Genomic DNA, 20,276 nt, shown 5'->3' with positions numbered 1-20,276 from the left:
TACTTGAGGAGAAATCAGCAACTTCCTTCCAAAATAAGTCTGACCATGGATGACAGGGAATGCTGTGTCTCCTCAGGCTTCGTGGGCCGCAGGGTGAACTCTCCCTTCCCTCACCTGCTGAAAGACGACGATGTGGTGAGCTGTTGTCTGGACCTCAGTGCTCTCTGCATCTCCTTCCGAGTCAACGGACTCCCCGTGCAGGGCATGTTGGAGAACTTCAGCGCCGATGGACTTCTTCATCCTGTGGTCAGCTTCTCTGCAGGAGTCAAGTCAGTAGTGGAGGTTTTTATTTAACTTAATTCAGCGGTCTGTATTCAGAGCTATTTTAGATGTCAGTGCGCAGCCCCTTTCATAGTAAAGAGTAGGGCTTTCACGCATTAATTCATGCGATTAATGTGGCCGAGATTAATGCAACAAAATATTTTAACGTACGTTTGCTTATTTCTGTCCTGCAGTTTAACGTGCACGGACCTATTTCAGTCGGTTTAACAACAACATGGAAAAAAGGCACTTAATACAAAATGCGCTCGAATTATATAGTCTCTAAGAGCATTTATGATTGGTTATTAAGATGGAGGCGGCTCTTGCTTAGAACCCTCGGAGAGCCTCATTGGAGCACAGGGATGTCCATCCTTCAGGGCTCTGGGATCATCACGCCTCCTGTTATTCATCAGTTCTACATATCAGGATGTTTGCAAGATGTGTGCAAGATACAGTAATAATAATATTAGTGATTGGCGCAGTTCTAGGTATGGACATGTTATTCTTAAAATGGGGAACAGGTGGTTCCCGTTGAACTGCATTTGACCCAGATGGTGCTGCATCTTTTTGCAACATGTTTGTGTGCTGGTGTTGTGACTTGAAATACATGTTGTTTGTGCAATCTGGCCTTTAAGCGGCCTTCACCCATTATTACTATGCATTTATAGTTTGAGTGTAATTTCATTCTAGCGTAAGCGTGCATGTTTATATTTTAATTCTCAACAGCGGCACACAGTCTGCAGAGGACGACCACCCTGTCCCTAAAAGGCGTGGTTTGAAAACGTTCTGGCTAAATGTGAGGAGATTGTTGTCACTTAGCCGTTAAATTATGGACAGGAGAGGACAGCAGGAAAAGTCGCTAGTTCAACATGTTCCACCAGGTGGAATTCTGCCTCCAACATGATCAAATGTGTGTAGTTTTGTGTTTAAATTAACATTTACAATTAAACAACAGTGTCTAAAATACACTCTTTCGTAAGGGATTACTCATTACTTTTAACATTTTAAGACAGCCCTAGTAATGATGCATTTGACTACCCTTCAAAAAACATTATAATGCATTTTGGTCCGAATTCACACTTGTGTCTCTATGGGTGCCGCAATGCGAACTGTACATGTCTTCCTTGTCCCCTTTTCCTGGAATTCAGGGTTCGCTTTCTGTTCGGAGGAAAGCACGGAGAGTTTCGCTTCCTGCCCCCGCCGGGTTTCGCTCCGTGCTCTGACGCTCTACTGCCGGGGGTCGAGCTGAAGGTGGGGCCATGTCAGAAATACATTTTGGCTCGCGGGGAGGGGAAACAAGAGCTCATTGGCCCCTTAGTACCTGCGACTCCATTGACCTTCACTCCCACACCGGTAGACATCAGCGAGGTAAACAATCAGCTGGAGTTAAACAGAATGTCTTATTTATTCTTACCATTGCCTTTTGCCTTATATGATACTAAATTGGATCAAAGTATATTTTTTAATTGCAATAATTGCAGTGCATAGTTCACAATTTGAAGTGTATCCTTTATTCTGTTCTTTACTATAACGGTAGCTTGCTAACCAGGTATCAATATTGCTCTCGATAGGTGGTCCTGCCCCCACAACTTGAGGATATCAGTGAAAAAATGGCTGAGAATATCCATGAACTCTGGGCAATGGATAGAATTGATCTTGGATGGACCCATGGGCTTGTAAGAAAAGAGAAACAACATAATTGATTTTATTACATTTCATGCATGAAGTTGCTTGGTCACATATGTCAGAGATTATTACCACAAAAACACGACAATTGAAACTTCTCCAATAGGTGAAAGATGAAGTTAAGAAGCATAACACATGTCTGGTGGAGTTCTCCAAGCTGTCGGAGCAGGAGAAGAACCAAAACCTTCAAATGAGTCAGGACACCCTCAAGTGAGCCGTCCACTATCTGCATCTAAAAATACACAAAACTAACATTCCCTTGATGTTTTTTTTTCATGGTTAGTCAAATTTCTTGTTTTTCCACTGGAGGACTCTCCTTGCCCTTGGTTTCCACATTGGTCTGACTGATGACCACGCTGAGGAGAGAATAAAATACATGAGACTATCCAACAAGTATGTACTGGTTTAATTGCACGTTGTTTCTAATAAATGAAGTCTTTGGGGGAAAAGGGTTGCGATGGATAATAGGATAGGACTCCATTTATGATCATCTTATTCTTGAATGCTATAAATGCTCAACCACTTATTTAACAATACTTTGTGGAATTCTTTTTTATTTCCCTTCACAGGTATGAGCAGCCCAATGGCTACACACCGGCTCCATTAGACCTGAGCCAGGTTTTCCTGAGCACAGCGCACGAGGAGGTGGTTAACTTGCTGGCAGAGAATGATCACAATGTTTGGGCCAGAGAGCGCATCAGGCAGGGATGGACCTACGGAGCTCAACAGGTTTGTGCTCCGTGCTGTATCGCTGCATCGGCCCACCTGTTGCTCGAAGGCAGATCAACATGTCATATTAGTGATGAGACCTTTTCAGATAATCTTGGATTATAGTACATGAAATTATATTCCCTACACGTTTCGTCCTGGTCAAAAAACAGCCACACAGTAACACACGTTGATACTGTTCTCAAATAGTATTTTTGCTCTTTGCATCTGCACCTTTAGGATGTGAAAGTGAAGCGCAGCCCGTACCTGGTGCCCTACAGCCTCCTTGATGAAAGGAGAAGGAGAGCGGGCAGGGAGAGGGTTAGAGAGGCTGTCTGTCCTCTGCTGGCTTACGGTTACAGCTTGGAGCCTCTCAACCAGGACCGAAGTACGTCCCACAGCCCTGCCGGCAATCTTATCCGTTTATTGTACCGGGCTTTATATATGAGGATATTGGATAATGCAGATTAGGTTCTGTTTGTTTGTTATCAACAAAATCGAAATATGTTCAACCATTTTACTCAATTCTACCAATACTGAAAATTGTGTCAACGTTGTATTACCAAGATCCCCTTTTTCAACCCGAATGTAGTTAAAAAGAATTGACATTTAACTGAACAACCATGTTTTTTTTCTGTTTCTTGGGTTCACAGACACTTTATCAGACACATGTCTCTTCGCTGCTGAGAAGTACAGAGTGTTCAGACCAGACAAATCGTACTCTGTGACCCAGGGGAAGTGGTACTTTGAACTCGAAATAGTGACACCTGGTAATATCCGAGTGGGCTGGGCCCGACCAGGCTGCTCCCCAGATAAAGAGCTCGGCTCAGATGACCAGGCATACGTCTTCGACGGATTCGAGGTGAGGAACTGGAATTTGATGAAAAGCCTTTTCAGTGTCAAAGTGGATAAAACGATGAAGTGATGACATGTCAGGACAGACAACCTCGAGGCACTAATTTCCGATCCTCTTGTTCTCAGGCCCAGTGGCACCATCGGGGCGTTGAGCCCCTGGGACGTCCGTGGCACAGAGGCGATGTGGTGGGTTGCTTGGTGGACATGGCCGAACGCACCATGATTGTCGCGCTCAATGGCGAGGTGCTGTTCAACGGCCGAGGATCAGAGCTTGCTGCCAAGGACTTCCTTATCGCAGACGGTCGGGAAGATGTTTCACTTGTTTTTACTCCCTACAGCGTAGGGGGTTGACTTAGTTACTGTTTATTTAAAAGTGTATTAATCCATTAATCCAATCGAATGTTTTTTTTTTTTTTTGTCTCTACTCATATTGCACAGGCCTGTTGCCTGTGGTCAGTGTCGGGGTGAACCAGGTGGGACGGCTGAACCTGGGCCACCGAGTGGGCTCTCTGCGGTACTTTACCGTGTGCGGCCAGCAGGAGGGCTACAGACCATTTGCCGTCAACATGGCCAGAGACCCGGCCCTGTGGATGAGTTGGAAACAGCCTCAGTTCACCTCCATCGTGCCTGATGATCCAAACCTGCAGGTTAGTTTAGCAGTCTCCTTCCTTTTACCCGGTAAAGCTGATATTGCATGTCTTGTGAAACGCGTAGCATGGTGCTACGGCCCTCTGGGACCTCGGGGTCGCTTATAGCACTCGATAATTGACCCTGAAAATCTTGTTCAAATCTCATTCAAGGTCACCAGAATCAGTGGCTCCAAGGATTCCTTTTCTAGCCTGAGGGTTTCTCAGCGGCTCTTTGCCCACCACGGCGGGGGCAGTGAGTTGGGCTTTTACCGGCTCAGCATGTTCGTCGAGTGCGCCGCTGTTCTCAGCAGTCCTGCAGCGGCCGTGCTCCCCGTGGCCTCCAGCTCGCTCTCCCAAGGTTCAAGAGATATTACATCATATCATATCACACACACACACACACACACACACACACACACACAGTGTGTTCAGGTCAGACACACAGCACTTGAGATGACTTTCCTAAGGACTACCATGATGACTTTTGTTCATCATGAGATGAAGAAAAAAGATTTGAACCCTGACGCAGCATGTCACAATTACGTTGAAATAATTAGTGTGGGAGTTGTTCTACCATTATGACCTTGATGTGTTGTTCTGTTTAAGCTCCTCGGGGTCTTGCTGTAATTAATTACCATTGTCCTTTTAGGAAGGAAAGAGCCAGAGGAGGTGGACTCTGACTTTGAAGTGCTGATGAAGTCGGCCCACAGCTTTGCTGGCTCAAGAGATGAGCTCAACCATAAGGATCATAGTCACGACAAAACGTCAAGATTGAAACAACGGTAGATTGTAGAGAAGCGAATTTAGCCCTGAAATACATGCATAGTAAACGAATGGAAGAATGAACACAAAAACATGAACATTCCAGTTAACAGCGCTACATAGGTTGAAAGAATGTATTGAATCATTGCACATATTTGTCTCCCAGGTAATTAAAACATTTAGACTTTTACCAAAATAAATGTAAGAAAGCAGGAAACAAAGTGTGCAGACTTTCTCCACCTCTGTCTCAACACAGTCACAATGATTCTGCAATGTTCTTTTCTGGGTATAAATAAATGTGTTTATTTTCAGGTTCATGCTGAAGAGGACCAAACCAGAGCTAATCAGCAGCAACTCATCGGCACGGCTTCTCGAAGATGTGGTTGTCGACAAGGATCACTGTGATCACCTTCTCCAGAGCTCCAGAGTACGGCTCTGATTTTCTCATTACAACCATTACTTATACAACACTAATAAGAAAACCATGTCATATACTTTTATTTTAGATGCAATGAATAATGTGCATGGGTAATGACGGAAAACACTTCATTGTTTGGACACTCTGCTGCCTCATGTTGCACTCAAATTAAACAAATTGCCCTGCAAGCCGTATGCACATGCACTGTGCAGCTCTTCAGCTCCTGGGTTGTTGATCTCAGGCTCGAGAGAGAAAAAAAAAGAAGAAAGTATCATGCAAAATGGAAACACCAAAAGTTGACACCAGCTGCCTTCTCTGTTTCAGTATAACTTCTCGGTGAGGGTACTTCCAGGCCAGGAGCCTTTTGCCCTGTGGGCAGGCTGGGTGACCTCTGACTTCCACCAACACGACATGACTTTTGACACGGACAGTGTCCTCACAGTGACTGTCACCCTTGGAGACGACAGTGGAAAAGTCCAGGAGAGGTTAGTAAACAGCGAGACCGCCATTTCGTCGTTAGCGTTGCCTTTGCCAAGATTTTAATTTAATTTGATGCTTATTGCCGTCAGAGATGATGATGGTGTCGTGATAATGCTTTTCAAGCTATAATTACAGGCAGAAATAATGTTTCACTAATACTGATTTTCAACGTTATTCCATCTGTTCCTATCACTTTGCACAGTGTGAAGCGGTGTAACTGTTACATGGTTTGTGCCGGAGATGCAACAGGCCTGTCTCAGAGTCGCAGAAGCACAGGTTTGGAAATTGGCTGTTTAATTGACACAGCCACTGGGATGCTCACCTTCACCTCCAGTGGAATGGAGATGGCCACCTTCTACCAAGTGGGTCACACTCTGTTTGATTATTTCACACTTGTTCCTGTTTTATTCCCTATTCAGTATTTCTGTTAAATGAAATACATGCATGTTCTTAATCCAACACACATCAAACTAACACATAATTTGAACTATAAAGTAATTATAGTGAGACATATTTCAACTTGGAGCATTGCATTAGCTATTATTACCCTTTTATTATTATCGTATCAGGTGGAAGCCGGTACAAAGCTGTTTCCGGCTGTCTTTGTCAAGCCCACGACGAGCAACATGTTTCAGTTTGAACTGGGACACAAAAAGGTAGAAAAGCTTTGCACTTGTTATCCTGTCAAACAACATTAGATGGGTTTTTACTCTTAACTAGAACTAAAAAAAGGCAACATAATTTAAACATTGTCAGCATTGTTGTTCAAAGATTAGATGAGTAATTAATGTGCCTAATTAGGTCACAGCTATGCTTTCAATGAGTGTTTCTCGGCCTGCGACATATCTTCCTTGTGTTTGCCTTCCTCTCGATCCAGAATGTGATGCCGCTGTCGGCAGGTTTGCTCCGCAGGCAAAGAAGGAATGCAACCCCTCAGTGTCCTCCGAGGCTTCAGGTCCAGCATCTCACGCCGGTTTCATGGATCAGAGTACCAGACCGTGCGTTAGAGGTGATGGTGGATCGGCCGGACGAGCGCCGCGGCTGGAGAGTCCAATGTCACGAGCCCTTACAGGTCATGACCCTTCACGTTCCTGATGAAAACAGGTACCTTCCATTGATCCTCCAGCATGCCTCTTGTTCCATAGTAATCTGTAAGCACATTTGGTGGCATCATTTTTGCCAAGTTATTATCTTGAGAAATCAACAACACTTCATTATCTTTACCTTCTGATTACATCCTTCAAGGTGCGTCAACATTTCGGAGCTGTCGGAGCACGGCGACCTCTTGAACTTCCACCACCACACTCTCCTCCTGTACTGCTCTTTGTGCGCCCTCGGAAACAGCAGAGTTTGCCACGCTCTCTGCAGCCACGTGGACCAATCCCAGTTTGTTTATGCCATTAAGAATCCCCACCTCCCTAGCCTCCTCCGCTCTGCATTCTTTCAGCTCCTTATTCAGGTAATTGCCAGTTAGAAGTCTTTTTTTTACTTTGGCCTTTGGAGAGAAAATAAAGACGAATTCTTGTTCTTTAGGTTCACCTCAGCAGCCACACCACAGCATGTCACATGATGAACCACGAATACATCGTGCCTATGACTGACCAGACCAGAAAAATCACCCTTTACCCCGGCCCTGCTGATGGTGTCAATGGGGTGAAAGGTCAACCTCCAGAAGCCGTATCCTGCGCTGGTCTCAGCACATCCCTTAAACCACAGATGCACTTCTCGTCTCCTTGTTTCGTCAGGAGTGATGGGATGGAAGGAGATGGTGCAGGGGATGTAGCCTGCACAGACAGTCCAGATATCCCACTGGACATGTTGAAGGACCTGACAGTGGAGATGCTGACTGCGGGGGTATGGGCTGTGGGTCAGGGTGTGAGGGACCCCATAGGAGGCAGCATTGAGCTTCTGCTGGTTCCCCTAATTAAACTGTTCTACGTGCTACTGGTTTTGGGGGTGTTTGGAGATGAAGACCTGGGGAAAGTTCTGAGACTGATAGAGCCGGGAGTCTTCTCCATAGATGGCGGAACCACCGAGAAGGAAGAGGAGGAAGGAGCCAGTGATGACGAAAAAGAATACGACGGGTGCAACAAAAAAGAAGGTTACCCGCTTAAACGAGGACTCCTCCAAATGAAGCTTCCCGAAGCTGTCAAACTTGAGGTGAACAAACCAGCGGTTTCTTTCACGTTTGTCTTTCTTCTTCTTCCTTTTGGTGTAATTTGGGATTATGTGTCCAATCAATCATAAAGCCTCAATGACTTCTTCTCTTCTTCTTTCTCCAGCTCTGCCATCTGCTGTCCTACCTGTGTGATCGCCAGGTGCGCCACAGGGTGGAAGCTCTGGTTGCGTTTTCCGACGACTTTGTGGGTCGGCTGCAGGAGAACCAGCGCTTTCGCTATAACCAGGTCATGCGGGCGCTCAACATGTCCGCCGCTCTCACTGCCCGCAAGACCAAGGAGTTCCGCTCGCCTACACAGGAGCAGGTTGAGTTTGTTGAAATGCGTTTAAAGAAAAATCACTAAACATTTGTCAGACTACACTAACTTACATACTCTGGTGTCTGTGTGCCCGTCTTTAGATCAACATGCTGCTGAGCTTCACCGGGGGAAAGCAGCAGGAAAACTGTCCGTGTCCAGTGGAAATCCAACAGCTCCTGAAGGACTTCCATCGGCTTCTCAGCACACACTGTGGTTGGAACACTGTTTATTTTTGAATTATGCATTTATAGTCTTCTTTGAGCCAGAGTGCTGTGAAGGATCTCCTTGAAGGCACTTAGCAGTATTGCCACTGAGCACGTCTCATCCCACTGGCGGTCACGTAGGCGTTGAACTGGACGGCGACTCAGAGGATGAAGAGGATGCAGAGATGTCTCTCAAAGACCGTCTCTTCAGCCGTGTGGCGAGAGTCGTTGGACTGATGAAGACACCGATGGAAGTGGAAAGGAGTCGACCGCACAGCGCCAGTAAGCGTATCTGTTTCAAAGCCCCTTTTTTTTCGTCCTACTTTGCACATTGTGGCTCATTGATTTACGTGCACATGGGATCGTGCAACCTTTTTTGATTCTGTGTAAATTCTAGAACCTCAGCTGAATATCAAGTATTAACATCCCATCAGAGAGGTCGCGTTAAATACAGTGACCAAAAATGTAACATAAAAATAATCTGAAAACAAAATAACACAACATATTAAGTCTCCGCTCTTTCCCTCACTATGTCTTCAGAGTCCCTCAAAGCGCTGATCTCTGAGACGATGGTGCGTTGGGCTCAGGAGGCTGAGATGGAGGACCCTGAACTGGTTCGGGCTGTCTTCTCATTGCTGCACCGCCAGTATCAGGGCCTCGGGGGCCAAATGGCAGAACACCTCAGCAGAGCCTATACGATCAGCCAGGCTGCGGTAGAAGACACCATGGCTCTTCTGTCCTCGCTGAGCCAAATCCGCTCCCTCCTCAGTGTCCGCATGGGAAAAGAAGAGGAATGGCTGATGATCAGAAGACTGGGGTAGGGGACACTGCTGATGGGACATGGGTTGGCTTCATTTGACACCAATAATGCTTTTTTTTGTATTGATTTCAGTTCACTTTGTTGTGTGGAAAATATCTTTCAGTATTTTTCTTTTCCCGTTTCATGTACAGAGACATCATGAATAATAAAATTTTCTACCAGCACCCTAACTTAATGAGGGCATTGGGGATACATGAGACAGTCATGGAGGTGATGGTCAATGTTCTTGGAGAAGGGGAATCAAAGGTGAGAGACAAATTTACATTTATGTTGATGATACAGGCAATTACGTGTACAACAAAACACAGCATGTCTTTATTATTAATTGGTTACTTGAACTGTATCTGTATTCTACACGGCATGAACTAAAGGTTCAGCTTGTACTGCAGTGCAGTCAGCTGTGCCATAACCTCCCCACATCTTGCTTTTTCTTTTCACCCATGCATTGATTTCCTTTGTCAGGAGATTACCTTTCCGAAGATGGTGGCCAGCTGCTGTCGATTCCTGTGTTATTTTTGCCGCATCAGCCGCCACAATCAGGGAGCCCTGTTTGACCACCTCAGTTATCTGCTGGAAAACAGCAGTGTTGGTCTAGGTAAATCTTGTCATTTCTGAGGCCACAGTTTGTTCTGCCGTTGCTAGGATGGCATTCCTTTTATAATTGTGACACGGAAAGTTTCACTACGGTAGTTTATTAATTAAAGACGTATTGCAGAACTGTTGTACAGTTGTAAGTGTACACATATGTGGTGTTTTCTGTGACCCTTTTGCTCTCTACAAAGACATTATGTGCTCTCAAGAAAATAACCTTGCGAAGCTGTAAGCCGTAATATCCTGAAATGATTTATAGTTCATGACTGGTGTTGTATCATGACTGTGTCCTGTAGCTTCACCAGCCATGCGGGGGGCCACTCCTCTGGATGTGGCTGCAGCCTCTGTTATGGATAACAACGAACTGGCCTTAGCGCTGAGGGAACCGGACCTGGAGAAGGTGAGCTTACATCCGCCCGCATTCTACTACAGTGCTGATGTTGTTATTCTCCACTCCGTCTACAAGTACTCTGGGGTCTCGTCTATGTGGCTTTACCATAAAGAATTTTGTTAAATGATATCCGGGGTGGGTGATCGCTGTGATTCCATCCATCAGTCTGATTGCTTTTTTATACACATTGTGTTGATGCTCGTAATGTGTAATGCTGCATGATGGCAGCACTGGCAGAGGACTAAGGGAATGAAGGAATTAGAAGGCAAAGAAGCCTGGTCTGTAATGAACATGCTCTTACGTTCAATATTGTTTTGTGGTGTCTCACTCATTGCCCTCATCTATGGTGTTTCTGTTTGTGAATCCTTGTTGCCCCGTCATGAACTGCATTAATTGTTCAGTAGCTGAACCAGTTGTATTGTTGTATTGACAGTTGTAATAATGGGATTCACTCTTCAGGTGGTTCTGTACCTGGCTGGCTGCGGTCTCGAGAGCTGTCCGATGCTGGTGGCTAAAGGCTATCCTGACCTTGGATGGAACCCTGTGGAGGGCGAGCGTTACCTGGATTTTTTACGTTTCGCTGTTTTCTGCAATGGTAAATCTTTTAGTTTCTACACATAGTCCTCCAATTCAGAAAACATCCTGGATAATATAAATGACAGTATTGGTGGTATGTGTGTTATTCTGATGATTCCATTATGTTCATTGTATATTCAGAATGAACATAATGGTCAAAACTTCATTGTCCCTCTAACGAGTCTGCCTTCATTATTTTATTTGACCATTGTCTTGAAGAGAATATCTGTCTTCTGGAAACCCTTAAAATTCCTTAATTATTTCACAAAATGTAATATTTATATACTCAGTTATACATGTGACCAATCCAATTTGGGGCATTCACCGCTTCTCAGATATTTGCTTATCGAGTTGCATGATCCAATTTCCAAGTTAAAAAGGTACAAGAGGCTGCATCGTGGCTTTCATTTGAGCTTCATGAAATCGAAGGAAATCAACTCTCTGGTTCTTCTACTATTGATTTTTATAACTCTGAAGTGGTTGCCAGAAAGCATTTGTTAAAATTGATGGTGCTGACGGTTCGGCCAAATGCCATTAAATTCTAAACAAAGTTTCTTTTGTGTGTGTTTTTTCTTCTATGCCGACCCTGGCATCATTATTCTATTGATTGACTTTGTTTGTTTTGATTTGATTAATTTGCTGTAAATTTAATGAGGTCTATCTTAGATAAATAGGTACTAAACCAAAGAAATGCTTTCCACGCAATCCACAATGTCATCGAGTCTAGCTTGCGTCTAACTTTTTTCCTGCTTTTCTTAACCACAGGTGAGAGTGTGGAGGAGAACGCTTACGTGGTGTTGAGGTTGCTGATCCGTCGGCCGGAGTGCTTCGGCCCTGCCCTGCGAGGCGATGAGGGAAATGGCCTCCTAGCAGCCATGGAGGAAGCCATCAGGATTGCTGAGGATCCTTCTATGGACGGACCTCGCTCCACCTCCCAGCCCAACAGAACACTGTCAGTACAAGAGGGTTGAGTCCTGAGGTGTTTCCCCCCCCCCATGGCAATCAGTGTTTTTAATATTTTGGATGCTAAAATTGTGCCCCACCCTTTCTTTTCATTTCTGGTTCCCAAAACTAAGGACGCCTGTTAGCATGCCTGAGCGGCTATGGGACACAAAGAGGAGGGATAGACAAGGTTCAATCAAAGATTCATTTATTTTATAATTTAATCACAGCATTCACCATCATCAATTAGTATATTCCTTCTCTACCAGTCCTCTCCTCCTCTTACCCAAACAATTGAGCTCCTTATATGAGGTTGACTCTAATTAGCAATTAGCAACTAATTGACTCCAATCAGTCAATCACTGCAGCAAAGGTAACTCCGGTGCGTCGTTACAGCGCCAAAATATGTTGAATGTCTGATTCACTGGTTTTTAACTCTGCAGTTTACAAGACCACAGGCAGTTTTAGTGCATCACATCTTAGTGTTTTGTTTAGTATAACATTCATTTATTCATGACATAACTTTTCAATGCACAGTTTAAAACGGGGGTTTGTTTGTGGACAAAGATGTTATATTAAGGTTATGCTTTCTGTAAATAGCATTGAAAAACATCCAAATCTCGGATAATATTTAGCACTCTGTTTTTATGCACAATCATAACAAGTCCCAGGATTAATTTTCTCTCAGGCTTTTTGCAGCATTTCTTGGCTGGAATGCAGAACCTATGTTCAGCCAACCATCCCGCGGTAAATAGAGGTTAAATAAGCGATGTACAACAGTGGAACAGTTTAATGACACTGTTTATTTTGAATCTGCTTAATTCATTCAGGATGTATGTGGAGTGGGAGCTCACCAGTGCTCTATCTGCATTTCTTCTATTGTTACAGTCAGAATTTGAGATAAATATTGAGGTCATTAGAAATGAGGAGGAAAGATCTTATCTTATCCGGCGGGCTGCTTTATTTAGGAATAATCAATCATTTGATTCTATTCAAAAAGGATGATTAATGATATGTTTTAGTTAATGACAAGCTTTGGACTTGCATGGTTGTCTCCCGTAACAGAGATGTTGTCCAGGACAATGATGATGACCTCATTCACATGGGCCACGCCATCATGACCTTCTACTCAGCCCTCATCGACATGCTGGGACGCTGTGCTCCAGAAATGCATGTGAGTGTTTTTCCAGCTTTCAGAAGCCCTTCTGCATCAATATCAGCTTGTGTGTCAAAATATAAAACCTAATCGAGAGGGTCTGAAAGCAGCTTCAGAGAAAACTGAAAACATTTAATTGGTCATTGGATGATGCTTTATAATGCACAAATACCAAGGTTACTACTGTAGCGTACTGCAATACTTTATCTTGTTGAACTTCACAGCATTGAGAATCGGGTTGGACTTTACTGTTTTAACATGGAGTGAATCAATACTATGATGGAGACACTACAACGCTGTAGTCCTCTTATTTTTAACATTTGTTCATCAAAAAGCTACTTCCTTTGTCCTTTTTACTGGATATTGACAAACCTGACTGAAAGGAAATAGAAAAGCATCCTTTGAAAAAGGATTTTCCTATTTTTGTATTACGTGGGTATTGAAGTTTAGAGGCATAAGGGATAATTGTTGATAATTGATCTTTCAAACACAAAGGCTGTTCAATGCGCGTTACGGAATTCTTAGAAATGTATTGAATACTAGTAGAATAGTCAAAAGTAAAAGAAATATATCAAAACTACCACACTTTGAGTAAATAATCAAGTTAATACACAATTCTTCAAAAGAAATGACAAACATTCTACATAGTTTCTACATTTGACACAAATTTGTGTACAACATCAATGAGCTGCAAATCATCATTCGGAAGATCTCATCAGAATATTATAGAAGCTCTGTATTTCTCAAACTAATACCGTAAGATACAATATTGTGGCTACGGTGTGAATGACCAATTATAATGTTTTTATTTTTAATTTCTCTTCAGTTGATTCAAGGGGGCAAAGGAGAAGCCATCCGGATTAGAGCGATCCTGAGATCCCTCGTCCCCATTCAGGATCTTCAGGGAGTCATCAGCATCTCCTTTCAAATCCCTTCAGTGTCTGAAGGTCAACAGTTTTTATTCAGGATCCAGAACCACACACAGGGATCTGCTCACATACATGTGCAATACATATGTCAATAGGACCTCTGGTGTTGACATGCAATCTTTACTTTTCATTTGTGTGCAGATGGTCTGGTGGTTGAGCCGGATTTGTCCACAGTGTTCTGCCCAGATCACAAGGCAGCTGTGGTTCTTTTCCTGGACCGGGTCTATGGCATTGAGCACCAGAACTTTCTCCTCCACCTGCTAGAAGTTGGTTTTCTGCCGGACCTTCGGGCAGCTGTCTCCCTCGACACCGTGAGCGGAGAAAATTGTGTTTTGTTGACCTGTTCAACTGCTCGATATGGACCCAGGATTGACCTGTGACCTCTTATTAATCCAAGTGGCACCTTATCAGAATGAAAGATTTTCCACTTTTCTCCCAGCGTCTCCCACAGTGTAGCACATCAAAGCATTACTGTGATCAAATGACTTAAATTAGACTATTTAACATTTCTGACATCCTCTATTTATTCTAGTGAGGGAATGTTGTGTTTTCCTTTATTAGTTTTCTCCCTGCTGATAAAAATAAAACTAAATTAGGACGTTTCCTTTCCTTTCCTGCCTCTCTTTTTCCTTGCAGGCTGAATTAGGCTCCACCGACATGGCCCTGGCCCTCAACAGATACTTATGTACATCTGTTCTTCCCCTGCTCACCAAATGCTCAGCGCTCTTTTGCCCTTTAGAGGACCACGCTTTGCTGGTGGATTCTCTCATCCAGGCAATCTACAACCTCTCCAGGGCTCTCAGCTTGACCAAGGCTCAGAGAGACACGATTGAGGAGTGTTTGCTGGCCGTGTGCAGGTAACGTACGATGAAGCCACATTGTTAGAGTGGTCTCTCTGCTTGTTATGGTCATAAAGAGTTGTCGCTGTTTTCAGATGGGATATGGATTTTGTGTTATGGTACAATGTTATCTTTGGAAGCTGCATCTCATGTGTTGTGGCATTTGTAATTGATGAATTATTGCACCATTATCTTCCTGTATCGATTGACCTGAATGCATTTTTTGCGTTTTTATTTTGACCAAATCACATGTGGAGAAGCGAAAGATGACACAGTAATAAATGCCTGTCTACTGACGCAAACACACAAGGGCGCTCTTGTTCCCAACTAATTATATTTAATGAATCACTGTGAAGCCATTTTTTCCCAATTTAGACGTTATTTAGCATTGCCAATGACAAAATGTTAACAAACTAATTGGATCTCGCCCATGGCATCCTCTCAATTCTATGTGACGTTTCTCTCAGACACTATAATTAGTCATAACATCATCCGTCTGTTGTGAGTGTGTTGGTGGATATGATTTGTATCTGCTCATCTGACAAATTCTGCCCTCAGTAAACTCCAACCAGCTATGATGCAACCTCTTCTTCGGCGTCTTGTCTTCGATGTTCCCCATCTCACAGCCAACAGCAAGATGCCATTGAAGGTGAATGGAAATCACGGTTTACTACAGCGTATGTGGAAAAAAAGGAAACATTTTTTCTCACAAGATGAATCCTTTCATCAACCAGCTTTTGAGCGCTCACTACGAGCAGAGGTGGAAGTACTACTCACTGGCTGGAGGTCCTGCCGACCACGGTTCGGCCTCCGAAGAGGAGCTCCACCTGTCTAGAAAGTTGTTTTGGGGTGTGTTTAATGCCCTGCCAAAGAAGGTAAACAATTTGGAATTGACCCAGTATTTCCTTTTTGAACTGCTGTCGAGAACCGCTCGTTGCTTGTTGGATCCAATGAAGTGAAGTGTTTGGTTTCAATGTAAAGTTTGTATATCAAGCAGTCAAAACGAGCTGCGACCTGTCTGCAGAATGTTGAAGCTCCGCCCCTCTGCTGCTGCTGTTATGGATTAAACACTCACACTTGCAGATCCTTGGGACTTGGGAAAAATACAAAGGAAACATACAATACATATATAGAGAGATATATTATGTCTATATTCTACCCATGCAATCTCTTTTTCTTCTCCCCCCCCCTCCAACGTCATGTCTCCAATGTCTCCACCCTTCTCTGCATCTACAGCACTATGAGCCTCAGTTGTTCACACTGTCTGTCCAGTGCCTGGCTGCAGTGGCCACGGCGCTGCCCCCCGACCACATGGACTCCAGCTGTGTGTCCCGTACAGAGAGGAAAGCCTCGATGGACACAGAAGGACACTTTGACCCACAGCCTGTGGACACCGCCAAGTAGGACACCTACCATGGATATTTATTATGCATAAACATGTTGAGTGTGTATTTTTTAATGCTCTTAATAAACATATAAATCATAAACATTTCCTTTGCCTCAGTGTGTCAGTGCCAGAGGGACTGGAGTTTGTCGTCAACAAGTGTGCAGAGCATACGCACGAGAAGTGGTCACTGGACAAGGTAAAAATACAATAGTTGTTCTTTAAAGCTGAGCGGTGTTGATTTTTGGCCCGGCTTGAACCAAACCACTTAAGAATACAGCTACAAGATCCGTCTGAACGGGTCAAAACATCTGCCTGTGTTGTGTGATTGAGCTGATCTCACGATGTCCGCATATTTTCTAATGAGGGATTTGTTTTTTACTGAATCTGTGTTTTCTCTGTCAGTTTGCCAACGGCTGGGTCCATGGGGAGCAACTATGTGAGAAGACCAAGGTTCATCCTCTGCTCAAACCTTTCAGGGCTCTGGCTGAGAAGGTAGTGAGGAGTCACAAATGAAAGAAAAAGAAAGCAGGGAACTGAGAAATCCCACATTGCTTGCTCAACGTGATGTGTGTAATATAAAAGATTTAGATTAAGGTTCGTGGTCTTTGTTGTGCGGAGTGGACAATAGATGTCTTGTGCTTCTGCTGATAACTTGTACGGTTCAGTTTAATATGAAGGTTCCTCCTGTATTTCAGGAGAAGGATGCATACCGCTGGGCCATTAAAGAAACATTAAAGACTATGCTGGCCTTTGGATGGACCATAGAGAGAGCCAAAGAAGGAGATGCGTTCGGTACCTTTACCTGCACACAAAGGGTATCCCAGGCCGGACAGGTACATGTAATCACTCACAACTTACATTCTTCTCACAAGTGTTTTTTCTCTTTGTTCATTAAACAATCAGCCATTTGTTGTGTGTCCCAGCTGCCATTTGAAGGAGCATCAACCTTCAGCCCCAAACCGATGGACATGAGCAGCATCACCTTATCGTGGGACCAGTGTGTGAGTACTTTTTCCATACAAGAACACTGGCCTATTACAATGGCTGTGTAATAACGCACATCCATTTGAATAACAAAATAACATATTGCATGTAGTCTGCGCTACAGCTTTGAGTTTTGAGTACGATGTCATGCAAACCTCTGAAGTAAGGCAATGGATCGGTTCCATGAAGTGCATTTCTTGTTGGAGAAATGGGCCTTGGGACTCCTTCACGCTTTGTTAGTGGATTGTGACTTGGCTGATATTCATTTCAACATATTTTTTTTTTAGGCTATGGCTGAACTGTTGGCTGAAAACTACCACAACGCCTGGGCTAAGAGGAAGAAATTAGACGGTAGGAACCTCACCAAGCTCTCAACAACCGCTCCGTGATATTTCTTCAAGTTCTCTCCTTTTCTCGTAGTAAGCGCTAACAAAATTGCGGTGCATTTGACCCATTCCTGACCGCAGGAGGGGGTGGCCATTCAATGCTTGCACCCTACGACACCCTGTCCGCCAAGGAGAAGACCAAATTGAGAGAGAGAGCAAAGGACATCCTCAAGTTCCTTCGGCTCAATGGCTACACAGTGTGGAGGTGAGCACATAATGAGCTGGCCGTTGGAAAAAGGGCAACGTGATGCAGTATGCATGAAGTGGGCGTCAAGCGACGTGTTCCATTTTCATGTCACAGTGGTGTGAAGGCAACTCGGGACGTTTTAAGTACATAGTGCAGATTTTACGATGATTAAGGGTTCATTTTCCCTGTTTGATTTCCATTTCTCTACAGGGATCGGAGGACGGCGGAGATGGACTTTCCAGCCATTGCCAACTGCTTTGGCTACGCCCTCCTCCAACGACTGCTGTCTCACACCGAGGACACCCAAGGGAACATGTTGGAGTTGGGTAAGAAGACATTGTCAAGGACACGAAATGCGTAGTAGTCGAACTTTCACATTTTACATCGCAAAAGGTAGGAGCACTTTGTGTGGCTGACACTGTACGATGTTAAATACATCACTTGAACCTCCACATGTGTCAGTAATGGCCAGCAGTGTCTTGCATCTCCAGCCTGCCTCTAGTTTTGTTTTGAAACATCACCAGATAAATTAACTTTTATTATCTTTCAGCTTTTCAGCTTTATCAGAAGTGTCTTTGCAAGTTCAAGTCTCGTTCTTTGTGTTTCATTGTGCTTTTTCTCTCCAGAGGTGATTCAAGACAGAGGACAGATGTCTAAAAGAGAGAAAGCTTCACACCAGCAAGCAATGTTTTTTTTCAAGGTTTGCCTCACATCAAATCCATATCTAAACACAGTTGATATCTTTTGTCTGAAATTAAATCTCTACCATTTACTTAATGGCCCCTTCCTATTGCACTTTGACAATGCCATTTTCTACCATCCCCGTTGCCTTTTTTCATTCACGTCATTTAATTAGTTTCGTTGGAGAGTTGCCCATGGCAACCAGTCTCAGTAAAACCCTTTGTGGCTGTGTGTAATTTATTTAACCATTTAGGGGATCCATGTGGGCGTGTCGATTACCATCAGGACACTGATTAAAGCTCCCCACACAGATCTGCCTCTGAGAGGGCAGCGAATGGAAAGGGTCTCTTGTTCAATGATTGGACCCACTAAGTCTGACCCAGTCTGTCTCTGTGAAGAACATTTAACTTTATCCCCCCCACGGGTCCCTGTTGGGTCCGTCACTGCAAACGCATCCTGAGCAGCCACAGCTGAGACCATGAAGTTTTCAAATTCACACGACACATCAAATCGTCTGAATTTAGGGGACATTTCTTCAGAAATTTGGAAAGATTTTACCAGTGGGGAAAAAGTACTATTTGATATGGTGCAGTCATAAAAAAGTTTTTTATACATATAAAATCTGTTGTCAATATACTTGTTTTCAACAGGTTGTCCTTCCCCTTTTGGAACAATTTGTAAAGAGCCACTGTCAGTACTTCCTGTCCACTTCCCTGTGCTCAAGAAGCTATGCGTCAAAAAAGGAAAAGGAGATGATTGCGAGGTTTGTATCACCCCAAACAATACACATGGCATGCTGATTGCACTGGAAGGTTTTTGTGCTATGGCACATTGCATTGTACTGGAACGATTCCTCATAATCAATTTGGGTTTTTTTCTAACAGAGGAAGCCTCATTATTCTGATTGTGTGCTCTGTAATTGTTTTCTCTCCTCCCTCCTCATCACTGAGCTTGTCATTTCTCCTCACCTCCTCACCTCCAGCCTCATCTGTAAGCTCGCAGCTCTGGTGAGACACAGGATCTCCCTCTTTGGTGAGGATGATGTGGAAATAAAGCTCATTCAGACATCAATTGTACCACTTGGTCTCTTGATTTAGTTGAGTTTTATTTTAAGTGTTTTTCTGTGAGATTATGCATTTTGACTTTTTGATTTTCATCTCTTTGTGATAGAAGTGTTTGTATGTGTGTGTTTTTCCAGGAAACGAGGTGTCATCAGTTGCAAGCTGCCTACATGTTTTGTCTCATGCTCTGGACGCCAGGTAGCTAGATGGCACTACTCACTCTGCCTGAATCAATATCCTTGCTCTGCCTGCGGTCAATGTCACATTAGTGTCACACCAGCAGGTCTGAGGATGAGATGACTGGTATAATTGAGCCACTGACACACTGATGATATCAAACTGTTTACTAGTTAACGACAATGCCTTGGGAGTATGATGCAAAGGTTCCTGATCAAAAATTGATGTCTTTTTGTTTTGCAGATATATCCGCTGCTTATTCAGTCCAAGTCACTATTTATCGTTTTGGTAGTCTTAGGAACATAAATTCCCATTTTCTCCTCTCTTGGCCCTCAGGACATTGATGAACTCAGCCCCAGAGTCCATCCACGTATCTCTACATTCGTTCTTTGAGGCAGCCGCAACTGATCTGGAGATGACAGTGGAAAACCTGACCTTGGTCTCTTCACCTCAGAGTAGGAATCAATCGCCTAGAGGGGCAGCCAAGGTTCTCAGCTTCACAACCTCCGTTCTCCTTCCCACCCTCACGTCCCTCTTTCAGCACCTTGGCAAACAGAACTACGGCGTGGACATTCTCGGTAAGAATGAAAAAGCTCACTGAAGTTCACACCCTCCTCTACACATTGTTCATATACAAGCACCAGATTTGTGTTTATCCTGTAAACACGGGTACTGTGACTGGAACAGTCG

General features: G+C 43.9%; 1 protein-coding gene across 6 annotated transcripts in view; it reads left to right on the top strand.

The window, feature by feature from the left end:
- The window catches only part of ryr2b (ryanodine receptor 2b (cardiac)), a 48,713-nt gene that overhangs the window by 10,783 nt on the left and 17,654 nt on the right, over nt 1-20,276 (top strand). For 5 of the 6 annotated variants that reach the window (XM_040178992.2, XM_078104406.1, XM_078104405.1 and 2 more), the window contains exons 19-65: nt 77-269; nt 1,410-1,629; nt 1,833-1,937; nt 2,054-2,157; nt 2,257-2,340; nt 2,517-2,676; nt 2,896-3,043; nt 3,309-3,517; nt 3,637-3,811; nt 3,949-4,157; nt 4,311-4,497; nt 4,789-4,921; nt 5,214-5,328; nt 5,644-5,804; nt 6,002-6,161; nt 6,369-6,455; nt 6,677-6,903; nt 7,045-7,258; nt 7,333-7,959; nt 8,082-8,282; nt 8,378-8,489; nt 8,621-8,761; nt 9,020-9,296; nt 9,431-9,545; nt 9,762-9,894; nt 10,187-10,290; nt 10,741-10,876; nt 11,623-11,809; nt 12,865-12,973; nt 13,782-13,902; nt 14,026-14,195; nt 14,521-14,741; nt 15,282-15,372; nt 15,458-15,598; nt 15,960-16,123; nt 16,228-16,306; nt 16,513-16,602; nt 16,806-16,943; nt 17,034-17,111; nt 17,382-17,445; nt 17,562-17,685; nt 17,878-17,993; nt 18,294-18,367; nt 18,999-19,111; nt 19,331-19,380; nt 19,547-19,607; nt 19,923-20,164. In XM_040178992.2, the coding sequence (XP_040034926.2) occupies nt 77-269; nt 1,410-1,629; nt 1,833-1,937; nt 2,054-2,157; nt 2,257-2,340; nt 2,517-2,676; nt 2,896-3,043; nt 3,309-3,517; nt 3,637-3,811; nt 3,949-4,157; nt 4,311-4,497; nt 4,789-4,921; nt 5,214-5,328; nt 5,644-5,804; nt 6,002-6,161; nt 6,369-6,455; nt 6,677-6,903; nt 7,045-7,258; nt 7,333-7,959; nt 8,082-8,282; nt 8,378-8,489; nt 8,621-8,761; nt 9,020-9,296; nt 9,431-9,545; nt 9,762-9,894; nt 10,187-10,290; nt 10,741-10,876; nt 11,623-11,809; nt 12,865-12,973; nt 13,782-13,902; nt 14,026-14,195; nt 14,521-14,741; nt 15,282-15,372; nt 15,458-15,598; nt 15,960-16,123; nt 16,228-16,306; nt 16,513-16,602; nt 16,806-16,943; nt 17,034-17,111; nt 17,382-17,445; nt 17,562-17,685; nt 17,878-17,993; nt 18,294-18,367; nt 18,999-19,111; nt 19,331-19,380; nt 19,547-19,607; nt 19,923-20,164 (7,170 nt within the window). Of the gene's footprint in view, nt 1-76; nt 270-1,409; nt 1,630-1,832; nt 1,938-2,053; nt 2,158-2,256; nt 2,341-2,516; nt 2,677-2,895; nt 3,044-3,308; nt 3,518-3,636; nt 3,812-3,948; nt 4,158-4,310; nt 4,498-4,788; nt 4,922-5,213; nt 5,329-5,643; nt 5,805-6,001; nt 6,162-6,368; nt 6,456-6,676; nt 6,904-7,044; nt 7,259-7,332; nt 7,960-8,081; nt 8,283-8,377; nt 8,490-8,620; nt 8,762-9,019; nt 9,297-9,430; nt 9,546-9,761; nt 9,895-10,186; nt 10,291-10,740; nt 10,877-11,622; nt 11,810-12,864; nt 12,974-13,781; nt 13,903-14,025; nt 14,196-14,520; nt 14,742-15,281; nt 15,373-15,457; nt 15,599-15,959; nt 16,124-16,227; nt 16,307-16,512; nt 16,603-16,805; nt 16,944-17,033; nt 17,112-17,381; nt 17,446-17,561; nt 17,686-17,877; nt 17,994-18,293; nt 18,368-18,998; nt 19,112-19,330; nt 19,381-19,546; nt 19,608-19,922; nt 20,165-20,276 lie in introns of those variants that run through there. The other variant, XM_078104409.1, reaches the window with a different exon arrangement.

The sequence above is a fragment of the Gasterosteus aculeatus genome, chromosome 6 (assembly GCF_964276395.1).
Source record: "Gasterosteus aculeatus chromosome 6, fGasAcu3.hap1.1, whole genome shotgun sequence".
NCBI classification, from domain to species: domain Eukaryota; kingdom Metazoa; phylum Chordata; class Actinopteri; order Perciformes; family Gasterosteidae; genus Gasterosteus; species Gasterosteus aculeatus.
This window is presented reverse-complemented; position numbering and strand designations above follow the sequence as displayed.